General features: G+C 42.5%; 2 protein-coding genes and 1 non-coding gene across 4 annotated transcripts; all 3 read right to left on the bottom strand.

Annotated features, from left to right (window-relative positions):
• TEX30 (testis expressed 30) lies at positions 1-8,437 on the bottom strand. Of its 2 annotated transcripts, XM_040991160.1 has the most exons (7): positions 8,352-8,437; positions 6,614-6,677; positions 4,423-4,496; positions 3,731-3,961; positions 2,568-2,619; positions 1,543-1,748; positions 1-585 (listed from the first exon to the last, which is right to left on the bottom strand). In XM_040991160.1, exons 3-7 carry the CDS (start codon positions 4,435-4,437, stop codon positions 412-414), a joined length of 678 nt encoding a protein of 225 aa, XP_040847094.1. In that variant the 5' UTR covers positions 4,438-4,496; positions 6,614-6,677; positions 8,352-8,437; the 3' UTR covers positions 1-411. The 2 variants fall into 2 exon arrangements, with proteins under 2 accessions (XP_040847094.1, XP_040847092.1); XM_040991158.1 differs by lacking the exons at positions 6,614-6,677; positions 8,352-8,437 and having other exon boundaries at positions 2-585; positions 4,423-4,553.
• A 1,033-nt stretch (positions 8,438-9,470) lies between these two features.
• On the bottom strand, positions 9,471-24,060 carry POGLUT2 (protein O-glucosyltransferase 2). Its single transcript, XM_040991157.1, has 10 exons — positions 23,674-24,060; positions 22,356-22,561; positions 19,180-19,385; positions 18,916-18,993; positions 16,916-17,088; positions 16,591-16,828; positions 14,055-14,264; positions 13,306-13,395; positions 11,381-11,488; positions 9,471-9,700 (listed from the first exon to the last, which is right to left on the bottom strand). Exons 1-10 carry the CDS (start codon positions 23,856-23,858, stop codon positions 9,683-9,685), a joined length of 1,512 nt encoding a protein of 503 aa, XP_040847091.1. The 5' UTR covers positions 23,859-24,060; the 3' UTR covers positions 9,471-9,682.
• On the bottom strand, positions 15,626-15,732 carry LOC121163821. The gene has a single exon (XR_005884971.1). It is a non-coding gene; the product is annotated as a U6 spliceosomal RNA (small nuclear RNA).
• Positions 24,061-24,149: the final 89 nt, after the last annotated feature.

Here is a 24,149-nt window from a genome sequence, read left to right as displayed (position 1 = left end):
TGCATCATTGCAAAAAAATAGAGGCTGCTTTACAAAAATTTGATTATTCACTCAGTTGTGTATGAATAAGGCCAAAGCACAGCCGTAGAATTCAAATGTTTAATTTTTCCCAAAACTTTGGGAACTATACTAACAAAAATAAATTATATTTAGAACAATTTCAATATTTGTACATGATCTTTATACAACTCTAACAGTGCTTTCAAAAGACACTTTTGTAAAGGACATTAATTTCACAGTTAAAACAGTTTAAAAACAGAAGAACATTAAGGAACGTAAGTCTAAAATATTCTCTCTAAAGGATGAGTATATATCTGCATACTTTGGAGATATATTTTAGACTGAGAGGTATACTGTTTGCCAAATTAACTGGATTTATATTCAAATAACATAGGCTTTAACCAAAAACAATTATTTCTTGTCCATCTCAATGATTTCTTGGACCCAAAACAAAATCTGCGAATTTATTTCTTTGAAAACATCATTTGTTGAGCGTCCTTTCACTGCCATGGAATGATTTGCCTTCTCAATCCAGTGGATTTTACTGGGAGCTTGCATTTTCTGCACCACTTTTTCCAATAAGTTCTAAAGAAAAAAAAAAGATACACAAGACGATGTTTACAAAGACTCACTTTCCCACAGCTACTCTGACATCTACTCACCAAGTAGTCATTGAGTACCTACTAAACAAAAACCTTTTACAACGGGAAGTGCAAAAAAGTCTTAACGTGAGCAGCAGACCACTTCTTTTGGACACAGCTAAACTACCACAGTCACAGTAAATAAGCAATCACTACTGATAACACAAGCTGATGTGTTTTCCCCAAGAAATTATATGCTCCGGGAAATGCAGAGTTGCTTCATAATACCAAGTTAACATTTAGCAGTATGAAGAAATGACCAGCCTGTTCTAAGAGTCAATTTATTATCAACAATCTGCCTTTCATTTCTGTGTATCTGCTGAAATTATAAACCTAAGGCAGAGTCAGACATTGCTCAAGTCAGAAGATTCAGATATTCATGCTTCACTTCCCAAATGAGATTTAATACACTCATAAACTTGCTTTCCAGGGAGATAAATTTCTCCACTGTACATATATTCCTGTTTTTAAGTTCTTCATAGTAACTATGGCACAAAACCAGCATCAGTTAATTTAGCATTCTTTTAAAGAGGCTTAATGATGCAGGTAATATTTTGATCCCAAGATATTTCTATCTTTGGGCCAGCACATTAAGACACCCAGTGCCACTTACTTCTGACAATTTCTGACATTTCCCATCAGACTGCTGCCTGCATGGCTGTTCTGCCTCTGCTCCAGCTTCCTGCTAACATGCCTAGGAAGGCAACACATGATGGTCCAAGGACCTGAGTCCCTGCCACCCACTTGGGAAGCCAGAATGGAGTTCTTGACTCCTGGCCTTGGTCTGATCCAATGAACCAATAGATGGAAGACCTTCTTTGCCTGTCAAATAAATAAATTAACAAATCTTTTTAAAGAAAGATCAATTTAAGTGTTTGTTTCAACCAGAGTTGTAACTCACCTTTTCACACATTTCATCTGCTGAACCTGACACAAAAAGTACTGGATCTTTTATACGAAAGAGATCTTCATCTCTGAGTTTATGCTGCTGTTTTGGACGGTGCAGTGGGTACGAAATACAAATGAGTCCTCGAACAAAATCATCGGCATCATCTGGTTCAACATGACACATTACAGAAGCGGCTGCTCTGGAGCCCATTGAACGACCTACAAGTAGTTAAAAGTAATTCTGGTTTGAAATATTCACAAAAGGTGGCAGTGATGTGGTAAATTTCATCATTTCTTTATCAATTAACAATTCTATTGCAATTAACAAGTTGTAATATCAATGAACCCATCATACCCATAGGTATGAACACCATTAGCCTTAGGAACAGCTAAAATTAGATCTTCAAAAAAGTTATTTTGCTGAATAACATTTAGAAGATGACATTCCTTGTAAAATAGCCATCATCTCTAAGATGATGATTCAAGGATATAAATAAAAGAAGAGTGCCTTGGATTATGATACATATCAGAATGCATTTAACTTACATCTGCCTTAAATATATAAAGTATTCTACAAATAAGGAAGTTTCTTATTAAAACAAAAAATAATCCTTGGGGCTAGCACATGGCTTAACTGGCTAATCCTTCCTCATCAAGTGCAGGGCTCCCATCTGGGCACTGCTTTGTGTCTCAGCTCTTCCACTTTCCCTCCAGTTCCCTGCTTATGGCCTGGGAAAACAGTGGAGGATGACCCAAAACCTTGGGATGCTGCACCTGTGTGGGAGACTTGGAAGAGGCTCCTGGCTTTAGATTGGCTCAGCTCTGGCTGTTGCAGCTACTTGGGGAATGAACCAGCAGATGAAAGATCTTTCTGGCTCTCCTTCTCTCTGTAAATCTGCCTTTACAATGAAAATAAATAAATCTTTACAACTATCAACCCTCCCTTTAAAAGAAAAACAAATTCTTATATTAACTCCTTGCTGTCATTTTTATATCAAAATGAGCAGTTAATAGGTATTCACAGGCAGTGCAACTTACCTCCAAGGAAAACACCAGCAAGTTTGTATTCTCCTGAGGTCTTTAAGTAATTCTAGAAGAAAAAACCCCCAAATTATCAATTTCTTTTATAAACTATTTCATTAGAAAGCCAAAATACATTTCCCGTATACTGAAATCTATGTAAAGACAATCCCAAAATCTTAAGGGATTGTTTCAAGGGGCAAGTAATTCTTTCTCTTCTGGTCATCCTTCCCCACTTAATCACATTTTGGGTGACTGAAGCAAACATGAGAGGTTAAAAAAAAGAAAAATCTTTATTCAAATATTTGATAACTAAACTATTTTATTAAGATTTATTTTTATTTTAATTGCAAAGTCAGATATACAGAGAGGAAGATCTTCCATCCAATGGTTCACTCCTCAAGTGACCGCAACGGCTGGTGCTGTGCCAATCCGAAGCCAGGAGCCAGGAACTTCCTCCAGGCTTCCCACACGGGTGTAGGGTCCCAAGGGCTTGGGCCATCCTCAACTGCTTTCCCAGGCCACAAGCAGGGAGCTGGATGGGAAGTGGAGCTGCCGGGATTAGAACTGGTGCCCATATGGGATCCCAGCACGTTCAAGGTGAGAACTTTAGCTGCTAGGCCACCGCACCAGGCAGAACTAAACTATTTTTAAAAGAACAAGCTGTTAAGACAAAAAGGCCAGAAGAAGCTTCCAACTAATAACCAAACTTAATACTAACATTTCATTTAAAACTGGAAAACATGACAAGCTAAGAATAATTCAGAATAATTCAATAATTCAAATTAAAAGAAACTTCAGATTTGAGTTTTATCCAGTGATATGAAGGAATATTTCTGAATATATACAAAATTAATTTGATAGTTGTAAATGTATATATAGTATGACAAGTGAAATACTCCAAAGTGTCAGAAACACAGTCTAAAGTTATATAACTCAGAAAATGGTAAGTAGCTTCCTTGGCAGTATAATGGAGAAAAACTACAACATAAGGGTTCATTTTCATGAAATGGATAGCAAAGAAAAAAAAAAGGAAACCAGACTACTAAACAGCTAGTTTTAATGCATTGTTCAGATTCAAATAATATTTACTAAAACACTTTTAAATCAAACCAAAGGACTATTAACATATTTAATAATTTTAAACTGTATCATAAGAAAGTACAAAGAAATTTTCTTACCAAAACTGACTTATATGCCTTAATTCTATGTACAATATTAAGGCCTTTACAGGTAAATCTTAGGCAAAAAAACCCATGAGACACAAGATGGGATGCCAGTGACATCAAGTGAGGAAGATTCATGTCTCCTGATGCTCCATGCGTAAGAATTACTCCATATGTTAAGTTCTTGTTGGGCACAAAACAAACAGCATCTAGTAATTTATTTCCAAAAGGTATTTTTAGTTTAACCTGAAATGAAGAGAATAAAGGCATCAAAAGTCACTTCCATGCCTGCTGAAATCACTGACTAACCATCTATGTCTGCTTTGGGACATTTACGATTTAAGTCACAGGCTACAAATAAAACCTAATGACAGTAAGAATTAAAATTTAAGAAATTTTTACTATGTGTATAGTACTATATACACTTCATGTGTATTAAAGTATTTAATCTTCCTACTCATTCTAGAAGGCAAGTACTACTATCTTCATTTTATAGATGATGCCTAGCAGGCAATTTGCCCAAGGTCATGTACTCCTAGCTAGAATTTAAACTCAGTCTGTTCCAGAATCCTCACTCTTAAACACTAATGTTACAATGCCCCTTTCAATGCAAGTTAAAAGAAAGAAAATTACTTTGAAGCCATGTATTCAACAAAGCAAAACAGGGAGGAGACCCAAGGATGCAGAACATACAAAAATATGTATACCTCTGTATGACTCATCTTCACTGTTGAGTAACAAGCTTAACGTGCATTACATCTGAGGAGTAAAGGACATGTCCCTGAAGATTCCACTGTGAAGGGCGAGGTGGCAGACACACGACACAAAAAGTGTGAAGCAATACATTTGGCAGTTGAAATTGACATTTAGAATTATAATTTATCTAAAAATCATGTCTATATACATATTTATCACTTTTTTCTTTTGTTTTTTCATCATTTATTGCTTAATATAAGCACTATGCTGAGAAATTTTGGCGGCGGGGGGGAGTGGTGGCAATGGCGTGATGACGACTCAATTGGCTAACCTTCCCTCAGCAAGTGCCAGGATCCCAGTGGGTACTGGTTTGTGTCCCAGCTGCCCCAATTCCCATCCAGCTCCCTGCTTACCACCTGGAAGGCAGCAGGGGATGGCCCAAGTCTTTGGGACCCCGCAACCATGTGGGAGACCAGGAGGAGGCTCCTGGTTTTGGATTAGCTCAGCTACAGACATTGCAGCTAACTGCAGAGTTAGCCGGCAGATGGAAGATGTTTTTCCTTCTCTCTGTAAATCTGCCTTTTTAATAAAAACAAATCTTAAAAAGATAGCTCACATGAAAGTAGACTGCAGGGTTCATCTGCTGCTTGTGATGCAGCACTGTTGCCAGGAGGAGTGCTGGCTAGGGTTAGGCCTGCTGTGTTTGGGAAAACAGCAATAAGATGATCCAAGTACTCAGACCTCTGCTGCCCCCAGAGGAGACTCAGATTAGCAGGTTCCAGGCACTGGTCAAGCCTAGCTCTAGCTTCTGCAGCATCTGGTGAGTGGGCCAGCAGCTCGGACATTTGTTTTTCCTCCTCTCTTATAGCTCCTGCCTTTCAAATACATTAAAAACAAAAACAAAAAAACAAAAAGTAAATCTAAAACTGTTGTGCCTTAGCAAGAATAACCTGAAAAAAGGATAAGCATACTTCAGAAAGCTGGCAGAAAATAAATTAAGTTTATTTTGCTGCAAAAAAATGTGATTTTATACATACAGAAGGGTTAAAAAGTTTATGGAAAATACAAGTTATGAGAAACTGCATGACCAACATTTTTTGAACCAAAATAAACTTTAAAAAAATTTATTTTTATTGGAAAGGCAGATATACAGAGAGGAGGAGAGACAAAGAGAAAGATGTTCGACCGATGGTTCACTTGCCAAGTGGCCACAACGCTGGAACTGAGCAGATCCAAAGCCAGGAGCTTCTTCTGGGCCTCCCATGTGGGTGCAGGGTCTCAAGGCTTTGGGCTGTCCTTAATTGCTTTCCCATGGCACAAGCAGGGGGCTGGATGGGAAGTAGGGCCACCAGGATTAGAATCGGTACCCATATGGGATCCTGGCGTGTTCAAGGCGAGGACTTTAGCCGCTACACTATGACACTGGGCCCCCAAGATAAACTTTTAAAAATTCCATCTTCCATGCACTTTTTGAAATATCTGTATATCAATAAATGCCTTCATTTTCAACTAAACTGTCCTTAATTTTTTCTCAGCATCTTTCCATTCATCTAATTCCTTCCTTCCTTTCTCTGAAAACATAGGCACACAAGCACACATTCACATCTTGTCCACTGATTTTGCATGGCCTCCTAGTGGGTAAGTGCACATCTTTACCCATTGGGCTTCTGGGCATGGCTATGTGACCTGCTGTAACTGATGGACCACACAAGTCTCATTGTGTCCACTTCTCAGCAGGGACATGGCTGGTTTTCAGAAGCCCTTCTGTATCTTCAATCTCAGCCATGAAGAAAGCAAGCAACCAAGTCTTTTCAGTCTGGGTTGTAGCATGAAGACAAATTGAGAAGATCTGAATCCCAAACCAAAGTCCACAGTCCAGGGTACTTCAAACACTTAAACCGCAGGCAATGTGAAGAATCATTGGCGAAATATAAGTAACTGACACTTTGCCATAGTTATGCAGCATTACTTTGCATTGTAACAGATTTTTTTTATTGTCCAAGGCATCAACAGCAGTCTCTTCATTGTACATTCATTTTCTTTCTCCATTCAAATTTCAGTTTTTAAGATAGGTAATAACAAGGTTCAACATTTAACAGTGAGAAAAATCCCCTCATTCTACTTTGACATGCCACCCAGCTCTCCAAAAACAACCAACCTTACCTGCTCCTAGTGTAGTTGACCAGACAGCACTGTACTTACATTATTTTCACATATATGTTGCAGGAGATAAATTCCCAGGAGAGGAAATTCTGGATCAAAGTGCCTGTTCATTTTTAAAAGAATATATTCCATTTTAAGTACGTAATATAGGTACACGGTACAAAGTTTTATGACAAAAATTAGTGAAGTAGCCTGAAACTCTTCCCCTCCTCCACCAAGTTCCTTTGCCTTCCCAAAAGCATCTACCATTCCCAACTAAATGTGTATCACTCAACATCAAGTGAGTGTGTACAATTCTCTGAAGCCTGGAGGGAGACTGTGCAAGTTCTTGGAGCTGAGTGGGAGAAGGCAAAGCACCTCATACTTCAACACTCCTGTTTTCATAAATGAAGCCTCGTAATTCACTCCACCTTGGATCCCCCAATTTAAACATCCCATTTTATTTCAAGAGAACACATCCATACCATGCTTTCCAGCGTGGGGAAGGAAAAGGAGGGGAACTACATGTCTAACTGTTCCTCAAAGATTACCCAATTCACCTTGATGCAAACTCCATGCCCCAGTCCCCAAGGCCTGAAGCGCTGCCAACACCTGCTCATGGTCAAGGTTCTGTGGGTTTATGAGTTTCACAACATTCCCTGCTGCTGGCTTAAAGATTTCCTAATACACCGGGTTGCAGAGCCCACTGACCGCTGCTGCTTCCTTTCCTATCCTGTACATCATGTCTTAAAAATAGTAATAATAAAAAATCCCTTTCCTGTAACTTCAATGAGATTTAAGGAGAGTAAAATTAAGGTACAACCGTTCAGTCATTACCATTATCCTAACCTAGTGTTCACTGCTCTCCAGCAACACAGGCTTTGGTGTTTGTAGAGGTCGGTCACCAGGCACCACAGCGAGGTCACAGACTACCTCAGACACGGTGACATTCTCCCATTGCAGACACTCAGAGGCCACCTGCGCCAGAGAGCCAGCTCTGACCTTGGGGCACCCACATCTCCCTTCTTCCTGCTAACGTGCACCCGGGGAGGTACCCTGATGGCTCCTGTCACCCAGGATTTGCTTCTGGGATCCTTGCCTCGCCTAGTGCAGCCAGGCTGTGGGAGCAGCAGCACCAGAGACCTTCTGTCTCTCAAACGAAACAAATACAGAAAATTTTAAAAGACCAACTTTGCAGAGATGCAGTGACAACTTATATATACTGTGCCGCCTTCGTCCACATACTGAGCATTAAACAGCTGATTTTTATTACTACTTACATGTAGAATCTAAGTGAAAACGCTAAAGGACCAATTTTTGGTTTAAAGAAAAAAAAAAGCTTGTGCACCATCTGTTACATCTTTAGAACTACGTTAGCTGTCACGGGCAAACGAAACGTTCAGAGCTCATCCTGCCAGGTGGCGGGCAACCGAACACACTGAACACGGCCAAAGTTCCACGCAAGGCCTCATACGAGTTCGGGGGTTCAACCGCACTACCTGGAAATCGAAGTTAGTTGGCTAACTAACGCGCGGGTGCCGAGGGCCACAGCGCGGGTGGGGGGACTCCACAAACCCGGGCACGGGCCGACGTCCTTGCCGCCTCATCCCCTCTCCCCGTCGGGCCTGCCCCCCGATTCGGCCACACGGGCGAGGCTGCCCACGGCCCGGTGCTCGCGGGGACCGAACTCGGGGCGCACGCCTCCCGCACCGACCGCCCGCCCGACGAGCGCCGTGCGCACCCCCAGCTCTCCAGGCGGCCCGGCCGGCAGCGCTCCCGAGCGTCGTCCCCGGCCTACCGTCGTGCCCCGCCGCCGCCCTCGCTGAGGAAGGCCCTTCAGCCTCCGGCCCGGCCCGCCCGCGCTCCCCTCAGGGCGCCAAGTCGCCAGCTCAAAGCGACCGCCTCGCCGCCCCGCAGGCGCGCTCCCTCACTGCGCATGCGCGCTGGGCCCGGCGCGCGGGCCGGGCCGCGGGGCACGCTGGGAGCGGGAGTTGTCCAGCCCCGGCGTTCTAGGCTGCCGCCTCGCTGGGCGTGTGGAGCTTCTTAGGCTGAGGGCCCTGAGGGAATCTAAGGGAGTTTGGGGGAGCCTGAGGGAGGCTGAGGGAGCCTGAGGCAAGCTGAGGGAATCTGGGAGCCTGAGGGAGTCTGGGGGAGCCTGAGGGAACCTGAGGGCTGAGGGAGGCTGAGGGCTGAGGGAGTCTGAGGAAGCCTGAGGGAAGCTGAGGGAGCCTGAGGCAAGCTGAGGGAATGGGGAGCCTGAGGGAGTCTGGGGGCTGAGGGAGGCTGAGGGAGTCTGGGGGAGCCTGTGAGCCTCACTGGGAAGCCTGTTCCGGGGCTGCCCCTTCCCACTCAGATCCCTCCTCTGCCCCAGCCGCCCCACTCCCAGCGGGTGCTGTGGTGAGCCAGCAGTTTCACAGTCAGGAGGAATCCTTGCTTGCCAGTGCCCACATGGGATGCTGGTGTCACAGGCAACAGCTTTACCCAGTGTTACAGTCTGAACACTTAACTGTTTAATATTATAGCTATACTTAAAATTTACATGCCATGAAATTCACCTTAAGTGTAAAATCAATGAATTTCAGTAATTTTACAACTATTTGTAAGCATAACCATGCCATAACATTCCCATCAACCCTCCAATAAGTATACACTCTTTTTGTAGTCACTCTGCTTTGTGTTTCTACTCTTGATGCTGAACAACCAGTAACATACTTTTGTGTCTGTAGATTACCATCAGGCAGATGCAAGATTATAGCAGGCCCTGTACAAGGTATTCAAAATGACAGTGGCCTAAAGGAGGGCAAAGTTTACTAGTTTGTAATTTAACCAAGTTTTGTCACTCTGACTTGTAATCCCAGATCCCCTCTTTCTTCACTGCTCCAATCACAGCTAATAACTAATACAACACAAGCCTTTGAAAGTAAAGGTGGTTTTATCACAAAACATTAAAATGTGCTTTTAAGGACAGGCATAGGAACACAGCATAATTAGCAGAAAATATATCTTCGTGATCCAAATAATCACACAGCAGATTTTTACATTGTGGAATTACTACTTAAAAACCATTCTTCTTTTCAGTTAAGAAGAGTCTTCTGAGCACCATCATTTGAATGAAAGGTATTTTGTATATCAGAGTTCATCTTTGGTCTGTAATGAAGAAGCAGAAACAGAGCCATCAACAAGAAGTCTTCACAGGAGTCAAGGAAACTTAGCCTATTAAACATTTTTCTTTGAAGATGAGTGAAGGAAAAAGTATTTGCTCAAGGCTTTTAGGGAGTAGTACTGTTTGTAGAGGATTAGAAATCAGTGGAAGATACTGATTTGGTATCTACTGTAAATAGTTAGGGGCTGGCATTGTGGTTCAAGAAGTCAAGTCACCATTGGTTATACTCACATCCCATACTGCAGTAGCTGGGATGGAGTCTGGGCTCCTTTGCTTCTGATCCAGCTTCCTTCCTGGGAGGCAGCAGATAATGGCCTGGGGTCCTGTCTCCCAAATGAGGACCCAGATGGAGTTCCTGCCTCCTACTTTCTTCCTGGTCCAGCCCTGGGTGTTGTGGATATTTGTGTAGTGAATAAACTGATGATAGATATCTTTGTGTTATTCCCTCTCTGTCACTTTATCTTCCAAATAGAGAAGTCTTAAGAAACAAAATTAAAAGGAATGCAGAGGAAGCTGCCCAATCTCACATGGAGTCAACATGAGAAATACGTACATACTCAATAACCAATGTGACAAGGGAGGGGAATAGCTGGTGATTTGGCAATTCCTGTTTTGTCATTAGATATAAATGGCTTTCCAGCACTGACAGGGAAGCACAGATAATCCACTACTGTGAGGGCCAATAAGTTAGTGGTGAATCAGTTCTCAAAAAACAAAACTATCACAAGTAGCAAGTGCTGATGGTCATTGTGTATATATGCCCACTGGCTAAGACGAACCTACCAAAAACTGTCGAAAATATCTGAATATTTTACTGTGAACTCTCATGAGCTAGTTGTGTCAACTCACTGGGGCCAACTGGTCATCTTAGTCCTTTTAATCCCTTCTTGGTAAGTACACATGATACTACTACTTATGCCTAATTATCTTTGGTTATAATACCACAAACATGTTTTTCTATTCAAATAAATGTGTTGCTTAAAATAATAGAATAATGTAAAAACCTATTTTATACACACATATGCTGCAGTTCAGTTTTAACACCTACAATTTAAACAATAGTATTTGGCCATTCAACATCTTCCTATACATACACACAGTGTGATGATCAGCATGTGATTTCTGCCTTATGATAATCCAGCTAGAGGACGATACTGGTTCTCAGAGCTTAGTTTTATTAACAATGAAATGAAGGCATCTCTTGGATGACTTACGCTTCCACCCTTCCAAGTCAATTAAAAGTGAAGCCATCATGCAGTGGTATCAACAGATGGCCTTTAGATGGATGATCTAACATGAATACTCATAGTTATGCAGTTGAGATGAACTTTACCAAGCCTGCCTAAAGGAAGATGAAAATACCAGTGATACATGGGAAACACATTTAAGGCCACAAGCACCTATTTAAAGGTCATGCCATCTGAACTCTCACCTTATGGAAGGCTTCCCTCCATTTGTCAGGGAGCCACCACATCTCTTCAATGAACTGTGCCATAGCAACCTTTCTTGGGCACCATCATGTCTGCCCCTTTGACAGAATTAACTATCTTGGGGCTTTAAGAGGATGTCAAGTGTTTGTTGCTGATGAATAACTGAAGGAATGAATGTGTTTCACATGGATTATAGCCCTTACATGGACACTGGAAAAGGCCAGTTCTGGCTACCTTTTTCCTATGGCATGTGCAAGGAAAGAGGTCATCCTCGGTCTGGGGCTCCACCCTCTTCATGCCCTCTCGGATTTGGGGCTCACCCACTAGTAAGCTGGCATATTCCTGTTAAGCAATAACACAAAAATATTGCTTATATAACAGTGCATTCACCAAAGCAGACATTCTAGAATTTATGAGTCCACAAACCAAGTAACTTTCAGATAACACAGTGTGATCTGTAAGGTTTCCTACTTCCTGTTTCAACATCCAACAGAGCTGAGAGGTGGCTGTCTTTACAACACTGTCTGCAGGCTCAACAGACCTCTCCTTTTCTGTCCTCAGTTCATGTAATTTGTGTTTAATTTTTCCAACAGCCCTGCTGCTTAGTGAACATAATTTTGCATGTGAGGACTCAGACTAAATTCAGCCTTGCCCACTACAGTGTAAACAAACTTCACTCATCATTTTCATTTGCCAGTGGAGCATTTTTAATCTGAAAACCAAAACCCAAAGGCTCTGAAAAATGAAAACTTTTGCAGTGTCAATATGGCATACAAAAAGTTTTGGATTCTGAGTTTTTTGGATGAGTGGTATTCAACTGATAAAAATTGCAAATATTTTCAAAGTAATAAAACTCCAAACTCTGAAACAATTATGGTCCCACAGATTTCAGATAAGGGGTATTCAAGCTACACTCCGTTCTTACTCTGAGTTGGGTACTCTGCCAAGTAATTATGCTAAATACTAGTTGAATGAATCTGTGAGCCTTTGGAAAGTCAAATAACAACTCTCTCCTGTTCATTCCTTTATACAACTCATCTCTGCTTCCCTTCTCTATCTTCCAGGATGGGCCATTTCAGATCAGAAATAAACCAAATTTGCTTTGTTAGTGTTAGCAGAGTCCAACATGTTGGGCGTAAAATTTATAACTCTAAGGTGAAAATCTTAATCTAGGCTAGTACTATTATTAACAGAAAACTTATTTATTAGTGCAGTTTTAAAAAGTCTTTTAAAATAATCAAATACACTTTAATTTGAGTCTCTAATGTTTGGGTCCATGAAAATAATTTCTAAGGGAAATTACGCCTCATGTAAGGTCAGGACAAGAGGCTCCAATAGATCCTGCACTGTTCACAGGAAATAATAAGGCAGAAATTATGTAATGCAAATAGAAAAGAGGAATCCATGGACACACACTCGGCAGAATCAGAGAATAATTTCCAAATCACACACCATTAAGATCTCATGTTAATATGTGCATTCAATGTTGAAACATTTCTGACTAATCTTTGCTTTTCAACTGCTTTGTATAATTAGTTAATACAAGGAAACATCAAGAAGTTTGTGGAAAAAAATTGAATTAAAAGATGTTTGAAATTCATGCATAATATACACATTTTAATACCATGCATTTTCCATGAACTTTGGAAGATCTGTCATATTTGTCTCTGATTTTCTCATGTTTACTTATTCAACTGAAAGGGAGAAATGGGAGGAGGGGCAAGAGGCAAAAAAGGAGCGGGAATAAGCAGAGGAGATGAGGGAGGGAGGGAAACAGGGAGCGATGGTGGGAGGGAAGGCAGAGAGGGAGGGGAGAGGGATGGAGGGAGAAAGAGAGAGGGAAGAGATGGAGGGAGAGAGAGGGGCAGAGAGGGAGCGAGACAGAGAGGGGACAGGGATGGAGGGAGAAAGAGAGATCTCCCATCCACTAGCTGAAGGTCTTGGAACTCAAGAGCAGTAAGAGTCTACGCCAGGCACCCCGGCATGCAATGTCCCGAGTGGCATCTTCATTGCTGAGCTAAATGTTCACACTGATATTCACCCAGAGTGGTGCTTTTTTTTGGATACATTTCTATACTTTTAGAAAATGTTTGATTACATATTGTTTGGTCCTAATATCCTGATAAGTTATGTAACTACTTTCATGGAAAAACACTGACCTGGAAAAGTTTGAAATAATAACAGAATATGTCATCACCCATGAGATTATTTCTTGCAAATTCTTGTCCTGCTTTTGCTATCTTCTTTGCCTATGGGAGCAAAGGAAAAGATCCTTTAAGAGAAAAAAATCTTTCACCAAGCAGATAAAGGTAAAGTGGGTTCAAAGTCAATAGTCAGTGAAATAATAGGAGGTGGAGTCTTGCTTTGTTAATGTATCTTTGGAGGTAATATTCCATGTAAAAGGAACATTTTATTCAAGTCAAAGGGAAAATTTTGACTTGAAAGTTGGAGAAGTTACATTGGATCTCTTAGAATGAAGCCTTTTTGGACAGGAAAGTCCTGTCCCAGGAAACGTAGTAATGACTTGGTGAACATAATGCAAGATGAAGCTGCATTGCAGCAACGTGTTTGCAATTTTCAGCAGAAAATTAGTTTCACCCTATTCATGCAATCCTTTATTTCAATCCACAGCTGGTTCCTGCCAGAATGGCTATCTTAATTTTCTCCATTTTACAAGAGGCTTGGGACAAACTTATTTGAAAGACAAAATCATATATTAGCCTCAAGGTTCAGCTTTTATTTCACACATGCAGAGACAACTCATCCAAGATGTGATGGCCGTTGTCTTCGGCCCTTTGGAGCTGTGCTGTCCAGGAGCAGCTGCTTCCCTGCTCAGTTCAGTGTATCAACAGGCCAAGGCATTTCCAATAGACCCACGCCATTGGGTGCAAGCAGAAGGGAGCCTCACCTCCTCGTCATGATCCTTGGCCCACTGAAGCTTTTCTAGTAGGTCACTCAGGTTGCTTCTGACTGGAATGTAATGCTTCCAGGGCTGTAGCTCATTGTAAAAGTGTTCATAGTAGATGGAGTCCTGCTTCAGCACCACGCTGTCGCCCACCAGCAAGTACGGCAGGCGATAGGCTGCCACCGTACCGTCAATGTTGATTTGATATTTATGCTGCAAAACAGCAGCAGGGTATAAGAGTACTCATCAAATTTCCTCTTCCCATTTTCTCTCCCTCCAGTCTTTCCTATATGTAAACCCTCACACTGTTAGATATAAACTGGCTAGGCTTTGTCATCGGCCTTCACCACTTAGTAAGTAGTTTACACAACATATTTTTATATAAATGCTCATTTAGATGGACTCCTGGATTTAAGACAGGGGCACAAAATTCTAAGGTTGAAGTAATCAATGAAACCATAAAATTGTTGTCTGAAGGTTAGCATAGAGGAAGACAGATTTGGTTTTTTTTTTTGTCTATTTTTAAAATTTACGTCATTTTTATTGGACAGTCAGATATAAAGAGGAAATACAGAGAGGAAGATCTGTCTACTGATTCACTCCCCAGGTGGCCACAATGGCCAGAGCTGAGCTGATCTGAAGCCAGGAGCCTGGTGCTTCTTCTGTATCTCCCATGTAGGTGCAGGGTCCCAAGGCGTTGGGCTGTCTTCTACTGCTTTCCCAGGCCACAAGCAGGGAGCTGGATGGGAAGTGGGGCCTTAGGAATTAGAACTGGTGCCCAATGGAATCCCAGTGCTTTCAAGGCAAGGACTTTAGCCACTAGACTATTGCGCTGGGCACCAGACAGATTTATTTGTGACTTTGTGATCATTCCACCAGGTACTGATCGTATGCTTGCACTTAACAATGATGGCACTTGCAGTGTCATGTTAGCCATATTTCTTGTTAAGGTTTTATCTAGCGGCAGCTGTTTTGTGGTGTACCGAGTTACCCCATCACTTGGGACACCTTCATTCTATACCGCAGTGGCTGGTTTAAGTCTGGTAGTCTATATTTCCAAGCCAGCTTCCTGTTAATGCACCAAATGTCCCTTGGAGGCAGTGGATGATGGTTTGAATATTTGGGTCACTGTTACCAACTCGGGAGACACAGACAGATCTCCTGTTTCCAAGCTGTGCCCTGACTCAGCCCTTCTTATTGAGGATGCTGGAGAAGTAACCCACTCTGCCTTTTACAGAAATAATAACAATACCAATAAAAACATACTTACCTATCTGGGTCTCTGTTGTGGGTTGTAGCATGAGGCTGACAGATGAGCAGAACTGAACCTGAGTTTTCTAACATGGGAGGTAGGTACTTGGAGCTCAGCCTTAACTGGTGCTTCACAACACCCACTCTACTCACATTTTTTTTATTTTAAATTATTTTATGATACAGTTCTACAGGCTCTGGGATGTCCCCTTTCCCTTCCCATGGCCCTGTCTCACCTTTATTATTGCAACGTGTAGTCCTTCATGAATAGTCATAAGTCCATCATTTCGCTATTTAAGTGTATCCTGACATTGTAGGTATGGGAAAGTATCGAACACTTCACAAATTGGTGTGTCATCCTTGTGTAGGGACTGTGCTAATCCTCTCTGTATCGTTCCAGTGTTAGTATATGTGCTGCCGAAGTGAGTACTCTCCACTCACATTTTTAAATACTAGGTGGTCACACATATCTGAAGGATATTAACATGTATGGGGCAAGAACATCTACTCATAAAAACAGTCAGAGATCTGTGGTCATTGACAACACGGAGCTGTAGAAAAGTCAGCAGGCATGAATTAAGATCAGACACGACACAACAGTCCTCCATAGAGGGCCGCACGTGTACTCTCTCTTCAAAGAGAATCACAGCTTCAAACATCTTTTAGATATGAACATTGGGAAAACACTGACAATTCAACCTATGACAGTGCTTCATACAGTCCACTAAAAGAAAATCTGGCCAGCTAAAGGCCAAATGCAGGCCATTTTATTTTACCTGCCTTTTCCCACACAAGTTACCACTTTTGCCATCTATCACTTTACCACCTGGCACTTCAAAAACCATGCAGTAGCCCAGAGAACCACTGCCTGAAAAAGAGCGGTGTTAGGAAGAATGATGAATCCTGAACAAATGTGAGTACACACAGAAAATGAGCTATCAGCCTTCCCGGGCAGAAAGTCTTCTGGGATGCCAGGGAGGCCTCTGCCAAATGCTTACATGGACTGATTAACCAAACAGGATTTGAAGGTAACATGTGCTTTTTGTGAGGGTTTGTTGGTCTAGAATATCCTAGTCCTTCCTAGGCTTCAAGTTCCCTGCCCCTGTACTTGAGTTCAGGGTCAGGTGGTGAGTATAGATGCGGGATTTTAAAACTGTCTCTGGAATTCCCACACGGCGACATCCACCAGGGTTTGTGCTCACCTCACCTACCTGTTGTTTGGAAAAGGCTAGGTTTCCCTTTTCCAAAGCAACACTCACGCACACAGTGGACACTCATCATGTCTCACCTTGAAGAAGTCAAAGAATGAAATGTGCTTCACAATGGGGCCGTACAGGTTTTCATCGTGCTTGAAGAAGAAGAAGTTGGTGAAAGCGGCATCAATGAGTTCTGGGTGCTTCCGACTGAGTTTTACCAGCTCCAGTCTCTCTTTGCGACTGTCTCTCCCTCTCCAGACGGCTGTGGAGTTTTTGCTTTCCCAGGGAGGTCCCGTGTTTGCTTGCACAGACATCATATCAAGGCTCACTCTAGAAAGATAAAGAGTGCATCGGGAAAGAACTCACCCACGGACAGAAAACCAGGCTCCTGGGGACCCATCCTGACGCAGCTCTCACCGGCCCATGGTCTCCAGCACAGAGTCAGTCAGATCGTAGGTAGGCATCACGATATCCTTGGAATCCGTGGAGCCACACCATGAAAAGATGGGGTGGATGTTTGAAGCAGATTTCTTTTTTTCCAAAGGCCAGTCTCCCAAATTAACAAAAAACTCCACATCTGGCATTCTCACCTAGGAAGAAAATAAAGAATTTATTCCCATTTTTTTTTAATGTTGGATAACATCTAACATTTATCCATTTAAATTAAAAATTGTGTCAAACAAGAGGGCCAACCTTACAAGCTTCAGCCAAAGAGAATTACCATGTTCTGAACAGCAGGTAGCTTTTCAGATTTGGCCATGTGTATACGCATTCTAGGATTCGTTTCTACGGTACCCAAACTGGCCAACAGGTTTCCCACAGAAGGGATGGTGAGATGGCAAGGATGATCTGTTTTCAAGCTACCCACAGACTCTACGATGATAACGGAAGGAATGAAAAACACTCACAAGCAATTTCAAAAACAAGGACAGCAGTCACTTCCATGCCATGCTGCCTGCATCGACAAGCCCCATGGGCATGCTCAAAGAACCTGCGGGATCTACACAGAACATGCTCAGAGTGTTTGTGTAACTTGAGACACACATACTTTCAGGCAAGAGCTTTGCATGTCAGCAGGCAAAACCTATTGGGAAATTGCAAGCCTGCAGCACACTGTCGTTTTTCTAGGGTTTGACAAAGATGAGTGAGAAAAACTCCACCAGGACTCTAACATCCTAGTTCAAATCATCCATGTTCAGAACTAACTATGAATGCTTTGCGATCTTGAGGAGAAAAATAACAAGGCTTTCCATGAGCAATTCAGTTATATTTGCATATAGATTTGTAATGTTTTTATAGACTATACATAGGTTTAAAGTTGGTAAAAATGAGGCTATAGTTTTTCATATCAGCCATTTAGTTTTAATTATTTTTAAAATTTCTATTTGAAAGGCAGAGTTACAACAAGAAGAAACAAAGAGGGAGAGGAAGAAATCTTCCATCAGATGAGTCAGTCCCCAAACGGCCACAAACAGCCAGTGTTGAGCTGAACCCAAGTCAGGAGCCAGGAGCCTCCTCTGGGTCTGCCACATGGGTGCAGCTGTCCAAGCACTTGGGGCGCTCTCGGCTGCTTTCCCAGGCCATAAGCAGGGAAATGGACTGGGGTGGAACAGCTGGGACACAAACTGGCTCCCATATAGAATGCTGGCATCATAAGCAGAAGCTTAGCCTACCATACCATAGTACCAATTACATTATGAGCTATTTCAATATCACTGTCACTTTTTTTTTTTTTCATTAGAACTCTAAACACAGTCTATCAAACATCAGGATTCAGTATCAGGTAAGTTTTCTTTGGCATCAAAATAGGTTAGTATCAAAATGATTTTATCATAAGGCCTTTTATTTCTTCTATATGGTGGTTGTTATGGGTTGAACTGTGGCCCAGAAAAAGATATACTAAAGTCCTACCTAAGCTCCAGTATCATAGAGTGACATCATTTGGAAATCCTATTGTTGTATCTTTATAACAAGCTGTCAGGGAGAAGGCCATGAGATGTGACAGGCAGATGCTGGCATGATGAATATGCAAGCCAAGAGGCACCGCCAGGGGCTATGCCAGGCTGACCGCCAGGGGCTATGCCAGGCTGACCGCCAGGGGCTATGCCAGGCTGACCGCCAGGGGCTGTGCCAGGCTGGGAGGACACCACCAGAGACCCACAGGGAACATGACCCAGCTGACACTGACTTTGAACCTACAGCTTCAGAACAGTGAGGAAACACACTTCTGTGTTTTAAGCCTCCCAGTTGAGCTGTCCTGTGACTCCTGTCTTTGGAAACTGATACAAGTACCTGTATTATTTCAGAATCATAAAAGCACCTAAGACTAGAAAATCCCTGACACTACTGGTTTGAAAAATTACATTGTAAAACTCAAGCTTAAATAATCTATCACCTCTAAGAGAAAATAGACTTACTTTTCTAGTCAGAGAAAGCAGTATGGCATCCATGAAAATTCTAAAACCTACATGTTCGCCATGAGTCTTGATATAAACCTGAAAGAGAATTTAACATGTATTATGTCAGTCAGAAAGTACTGGCACAGATCTTGGGGTAAAAGCTTGTCAAAACGATCTACACTAGAATGCATTCAATGAAGATGTTAATTGCAGCCAACAGCTTAAAACAAAGTTGCAGAAGCATCAAGACCAGCCCACCTTGACCTTACGCTGTACTTATACCTTATTATCCTTAATGGTGTAGTGACACAGGCTCTGCCTCTGGCCAAATCTTTTGGGGATTTCTGCTGCAATCTTCTCTGGGTCGACAGCAGGGAAATGTGCCAGATCTTTCTGAATCTGAGGGATGGTTGCTGGGCAGTTCATCACCCGTAGCCAGGCCTCATTGTCTTCCAGAGGACAGTCACAGTTTTCATGGTAAACTGGCCCTGCTTACACACAAGGAACCAAATACCACTTCCAGGGCTGCTGTTGCAGGGCAACATTGCCTTAAGCCACTTGCATGCAATACGGGCATCCCACGGCAGGAGCACTGGATCTCCAACTGGCCATTCCTTTATGAGCCAGCTCCCTGCTAATATGCCTGGGAAAGCAGCAGAAGAAGGTCCAAATATTTGGGACTTGCACCCATGTGGGAGATCCAGATGGAGTTCCAGGATCCTGGCTTTGGCCTGGTGTGGCCAAGTCTGGCTGTGGTGGCTATATGGGCAGCATGAATCAGCAAACTGAAGATCTCTGTCTCTCCCTCTCTTTCAAATAAATGTACAAATCTTTTCTTAAATTTTTAATTCGACAATTTATGGCTTTATGAATTTTGCCAGGATAAGAAGGACATTTTAGTTGAAAATTTTCTTTTAAAGATTTAGGTATTTATAAGCCAAGAGGAGAAAACAGAAGGATCTGACACATTCTCTGGTTTACTCCCTAAATGGTCTCAACAGCCAGGGCTGGACCAGGCCAATCCAGGAGCTCCACCTTTACGTCCCAGGTGAGTCTCAGGGCCCAAATATTTTGACTATCTTCTGCTGCGTTTCTAAACCATTACCAGGTAGCTAAATTGGAAGTGCAGCATGTAGGACACCAACCAGTGCCCATACAAGATGCTGATATTACAGGCAGAGGCTTTACCTGCTGTGCCCACAATGCCAGCTTCTGAAAACATATTTCAAAGGATATATGTTCTGATTACATTGGAGTATTGCAAGTCAGTTAGCTTCTATTCTGATAGTTCTTTACATGAACTCATGTGATATTTCCACAATCAGATCTACTTTATATGAGTTCAAAACAAAGTCAGTGGGTACAAATGTATGGCCTACGGTGGATAATGCAGCGCAGTACATTCTAAAATTTTGTTAATTTAACAACAGCCACAAATTGACAGAACTTCAGAGGCTTGCACCTATTTTAATGAAATACAATGGGGATAGGACTATCATTTCAATGGTACATTATAAAGATGTTATTAAAATCTCTAAGGTATTGTTCTCAATGGATAAGTCATCATCAAAAACAACAAGAGTAAACAAGGAACTCTTACCAGGCTTTAAAAAGTTATAAAATATTTATGTGATTATGTATTTGAAAGGGAGAGAGACAGTGCACAGGCAAGCTCCTCCACCTGCTGGTTCACTCTTCAAATGTCTGCTATTGTTGGGGCTGGGCTAGGGCTGAATCCAGGATCCCGGAATACAATCCAGGTTTCCCCCTGGGGGTGTCTGGAACCCAGCTACGTCAGCCACCAACTGCTGCATCCAAGGGTTAGAGTCAGGAGTCAAGGCTAGTACCGAACCCAGCTATTCTGATATGGGACATGGGTGCTTTAGCCAGGAGGCTAAATAACGTTCTTTTTATGCTTTTACTTTGTTTTAGTTTATTTGAAGGAGAGAGATATCAAGATCTTTAATCTGCTGGTTCGCTACCCAAAAGCCTTTGACAACCTGGACTCAGCCAAGCGGAAGCCAGGAGCCAGAGACATCACTTAACTGCCTGCTGACACGCGTACCAGCAGGAAGCTATATTACAGGCAGTCAAGGACTCAAATCCAAACACCCTAGCATCGAACTGCTACACCAAATGCCAGCTTTTACTACACATTGCTAAAAATGAATGACAAATAAACAAAGGTTCAAAATAGTGTTTCAGTATTATTATAATGAATTAAACATTTGCAGAATTAACGCTAATATCATCAAGCAGCTTCTGAATTGTTTGTTTTTTTGTTTGTTTACTGTCATTCTTTTCTGTGATTTTGGGATTATATGTTTGTCCGGCAGAAGGTAGGAAAAGAGTCCAGACAGTTTTCAAAATTGTTCTCTTTCTCTTCTTGGGGTTTGGAGGGAAGAAAGAAGACTGTTTTGTACACAGGCTGCTTTCCCACTGTCTGGGTTTCTGTCTCCAAAAGAAAAATAAGGGTACAAGTCCAGGTAACAAGGTTGAGTGGACTCATCCTGCAGAAGAGGCCATCACAGAACTTCTCTAGAAAAATGAACAATGGTGGAACAGTCCTGGCCCACTTCCATCCCTGCCATATTCCTAGCTTCAAGCCTTTTGTCTTTCTGAACTGAGCCACCAAGTTTCAGTAACATTATCAAGTAGGAGGTTGTTCTGAATAACTCAATACACAGCTTGCGGATTCTTGCTAATGTTGTGTCCTCAAGGGGTGAATACTCCATCAATATGAAAAGCCTTCAGAAAGTTCACAGAAAATGTGGGAGAAGAAAAACTTTTGCATGGATTACATTTTGTTGCGGCAAAATAAATTTGCCTTTTAATTCTAGTTTTCCAGAAACTTTCTGAGATACACTGATGTATTTCCTATTCTTTAGTAAACTGTAACTTCTGTTCAATTCTTAACTGTCTTTTTTTTCAAACTACAACTTTTATTTATCTTTCAAGTGGAAAACATTTCTTTTTCTTTTTTTAAGGATTTATTTTTATTATTTTTTTATTGGAAAGGCGGATATACAGAGAGGAGAGACAAAGAGGAAGATCTTTCGTCCAATGATTCACTCCCTAAGTGAGCCAGGAGACTCTTCCTGGTCTCCCACGTGGGTGCAGGGTCCCAAGGCTTTGGGCCATCTCGACTGCTTTCCCGGGCCACAGGCAGGGAGCTGGAAGGGAAGCGGGGCTGCCGGGATAGAACCGGCGCCCATATGGGATCCCGGGCGCGCAAGGCAAGGACCTTAACCACTTGCGCCACTGTGCCGGGCCCCATTTCTTCTTTTTTCAGTGAAAAAATTATGCCAAGTTGTTTGTGTTGAAGGAATAATATGCACTACTGTACTCAAATCCTGTTGCTATGCCATTACGTTTCCATTCATTAAAATCCTACTAAAATCATTGGAATCACTATATTCGAATTCTGCTGCTATGCCATTATGTTTCCCACTCATTACCTTTTAAGAGATAGGGGGACTGAGCCACGTGTTGTCCTTGGAATTTAACTTCAACTTTCAGACTTCTGTAGCTTGCATACATCCTGTATCTTACGATGAAGGACCCATCCTTCCGGTCTAAGACCTGGACTCCAACTCTAGTGAACTGCTCATCTGGAGCTGAGATCTTCACCTGGAATGCTTTCTCACCTGGGGAAGAGGTAAATCTGTGTTGGGAAGAGCAATGAGATACAAGGATTACCAGAAGCAACAAACACACGGAAACTACCACGTTCTGCGATGAACACGTGCTGCAGCTTCTCTAGGCTTTTAGTTCCAGAAGGAGTAGGAGCAATAGAAATTACACTGCTTCGCTAGACAAGCTTAATGGAGTCTGTTGAGATTACCAATCTCTGTAAGCACAGAACACACGTATGCGTTCTTTAAAAAACAGGCGCACCGAACTATTACCTAGCTCATGCCTGTCATATCTGGGATTCTCTGATCAATTCATGCTTTCAAAAACAATTTTTGAAAAATCTTCCCTAATGATTCTTAACAATGACAGAATGGTTAAGTCACGGTCTGTCGGGAGCCAAAACAAAGGAGCAACTGACGACACTGTGGCAAAGTACCTGGTGCGTGGCTCTGGCTGTAACAGGTGTTTAGTTTCCCAATTGCATTATTTCCAGCAAAACGCATAACCACCACCACCCCCTTTTTTTTTTTTTTTTGCTTTGGAAAACATTTTACTTCCAAGAGTTTCCTCCTATAAAATACTAATATTCCAGTTCAACATACATCGATGAGGACAATCACGTCAGAAGCATGTGAATTATAAGGTTTTAGGTATAACCGAAATGCAGGGAATTCATTCCGATGAAATCAAGGTTGGTCACAGTCATGGAGGAGATGGCTACTTTCCTTCCAAATTTTAAGTAACGCTTTATTTTCCTTTTGAGGCTTACACAGTGCGGCTGTTCACCTAGAAACTGAGAGAAGTGTCAGAGGGGTGGAATGCACCGTCCCTAACTACTGGAATTAAGTTCCTAATAACGGTTTAGAAGACTAGTACCTGGACACAGCAATTTCAGTAACGTGGAGGGTCTTTGTCTCGCCTTCATAATGGGGCTCCTTATCAAAACTGCCAGAAAGCAGATTTTATATTATATACGAGTACGTTGTAATTCAAAGTTAGTTGTAAAGCTAAGAAGAAAACTTGATTGGGATGGAGGAGGGCACAAGATATAGACAACAGTCAACTGTCCGCAGAAAGCCTGAAGGCAGAAACTAAGTTTAAAAAGCAATCCACAAGTTAGGGGGTGGCGTTTCTACTTACGGATTCCCTGTTGTGTCCACCGCCTGGATATAGAAATAGCGGGCCGGAAGGACAACCTCTGCCTTTAGCCCGGGCCCCCATACTTGGCTCTGGGATGGACTCAGTTGCCTCTCTTCGCTGGTCTTGGCAAGCGCCGGCACTGTCCCCAAAGAGCAACAGCAGTAAAGCAGCAAAATGCTAAACATTTACGAGACGGACTCTCGAAAGCACCCGCGGATAAACGAGACGTAAGGGGCGGCTGGAACCAGCGAGGCTCGGGCAGGTGCGCGCTTCCCGGATTCCCAGAAGAGTCACGGCCGCTGCGCCCGCGTGGCCTGGGGGAGGGACGCCCGGGCCGCTCCTCCGTCTCCAGACGAGGACAAGCAAGAGCCGCAGCCGGCCCCCCGGAGCATCATTAGGGGGCGAAGCCGCGTCGGGTTGCAGACAAGGTAAAAGGCGACGGGATTGGCCCGCTGGCCAGTCCGGCTGAGTAAGGC

This window comes from Ochotona curzoniae, unplaced genomic scaffold (assembly GCF_017591425.1).
Source record: "Ochotona curzoniae isolate NIBS_2020 unplaced genomic scaffold, NIBS_Ocur_1.0 contig_64, whole genome shotgun sequence".
In the NCBI taxonomy this organism is placed as follows: Eukaryota; Metazoa; Chordata; class Mammalia; order Lagomorpha; family Ochotonidae; genus Ochotona; species Ochotona curzoniae.
This window is presented reverse-complemented; position numbering and strand designations above follow the sequence as displayed.

Coding starts and splice junctions, on each gene's coding strand:
- TEX30 (XM_040991160.1), bottom strand. Junction 2,620..3,730: donor AGGCATATAAGTCAGTTTTG/GTAAGAAAATTT, acceptor TTTTTCTTCTAG/AATTACTTAAAGACCTCAGG. Junction 1,749..2,567: donor TGCTGGTGTTTTCCTTGGAG/GTAAGTTGCACT, acceptor AACTACTTGTAG/GTCGTTCAATGGGCTCCAGA.
- POGLUT2 (XM_040991157.1), bottom strand. CDS start 23,858: ATGTTTAGCATTTTGCTGCTTTACTGCTGTTGCTCTTTGGGGACAGTG. Junction 22,562..23,673: donor GTGGACACAACAGGGAATCC/GTAAGTAGAAAC, acceptor TTCCCAACACAG/ATTTACCTCTTCCCCAGGTG. Junction 13,396..14,054: donor CCAAGGATCATGACGAGGAG/GTGAGGCTCCCT, acceptor TTGCTCCCATAG/GCAAAGAAGATAGCAAAAGC.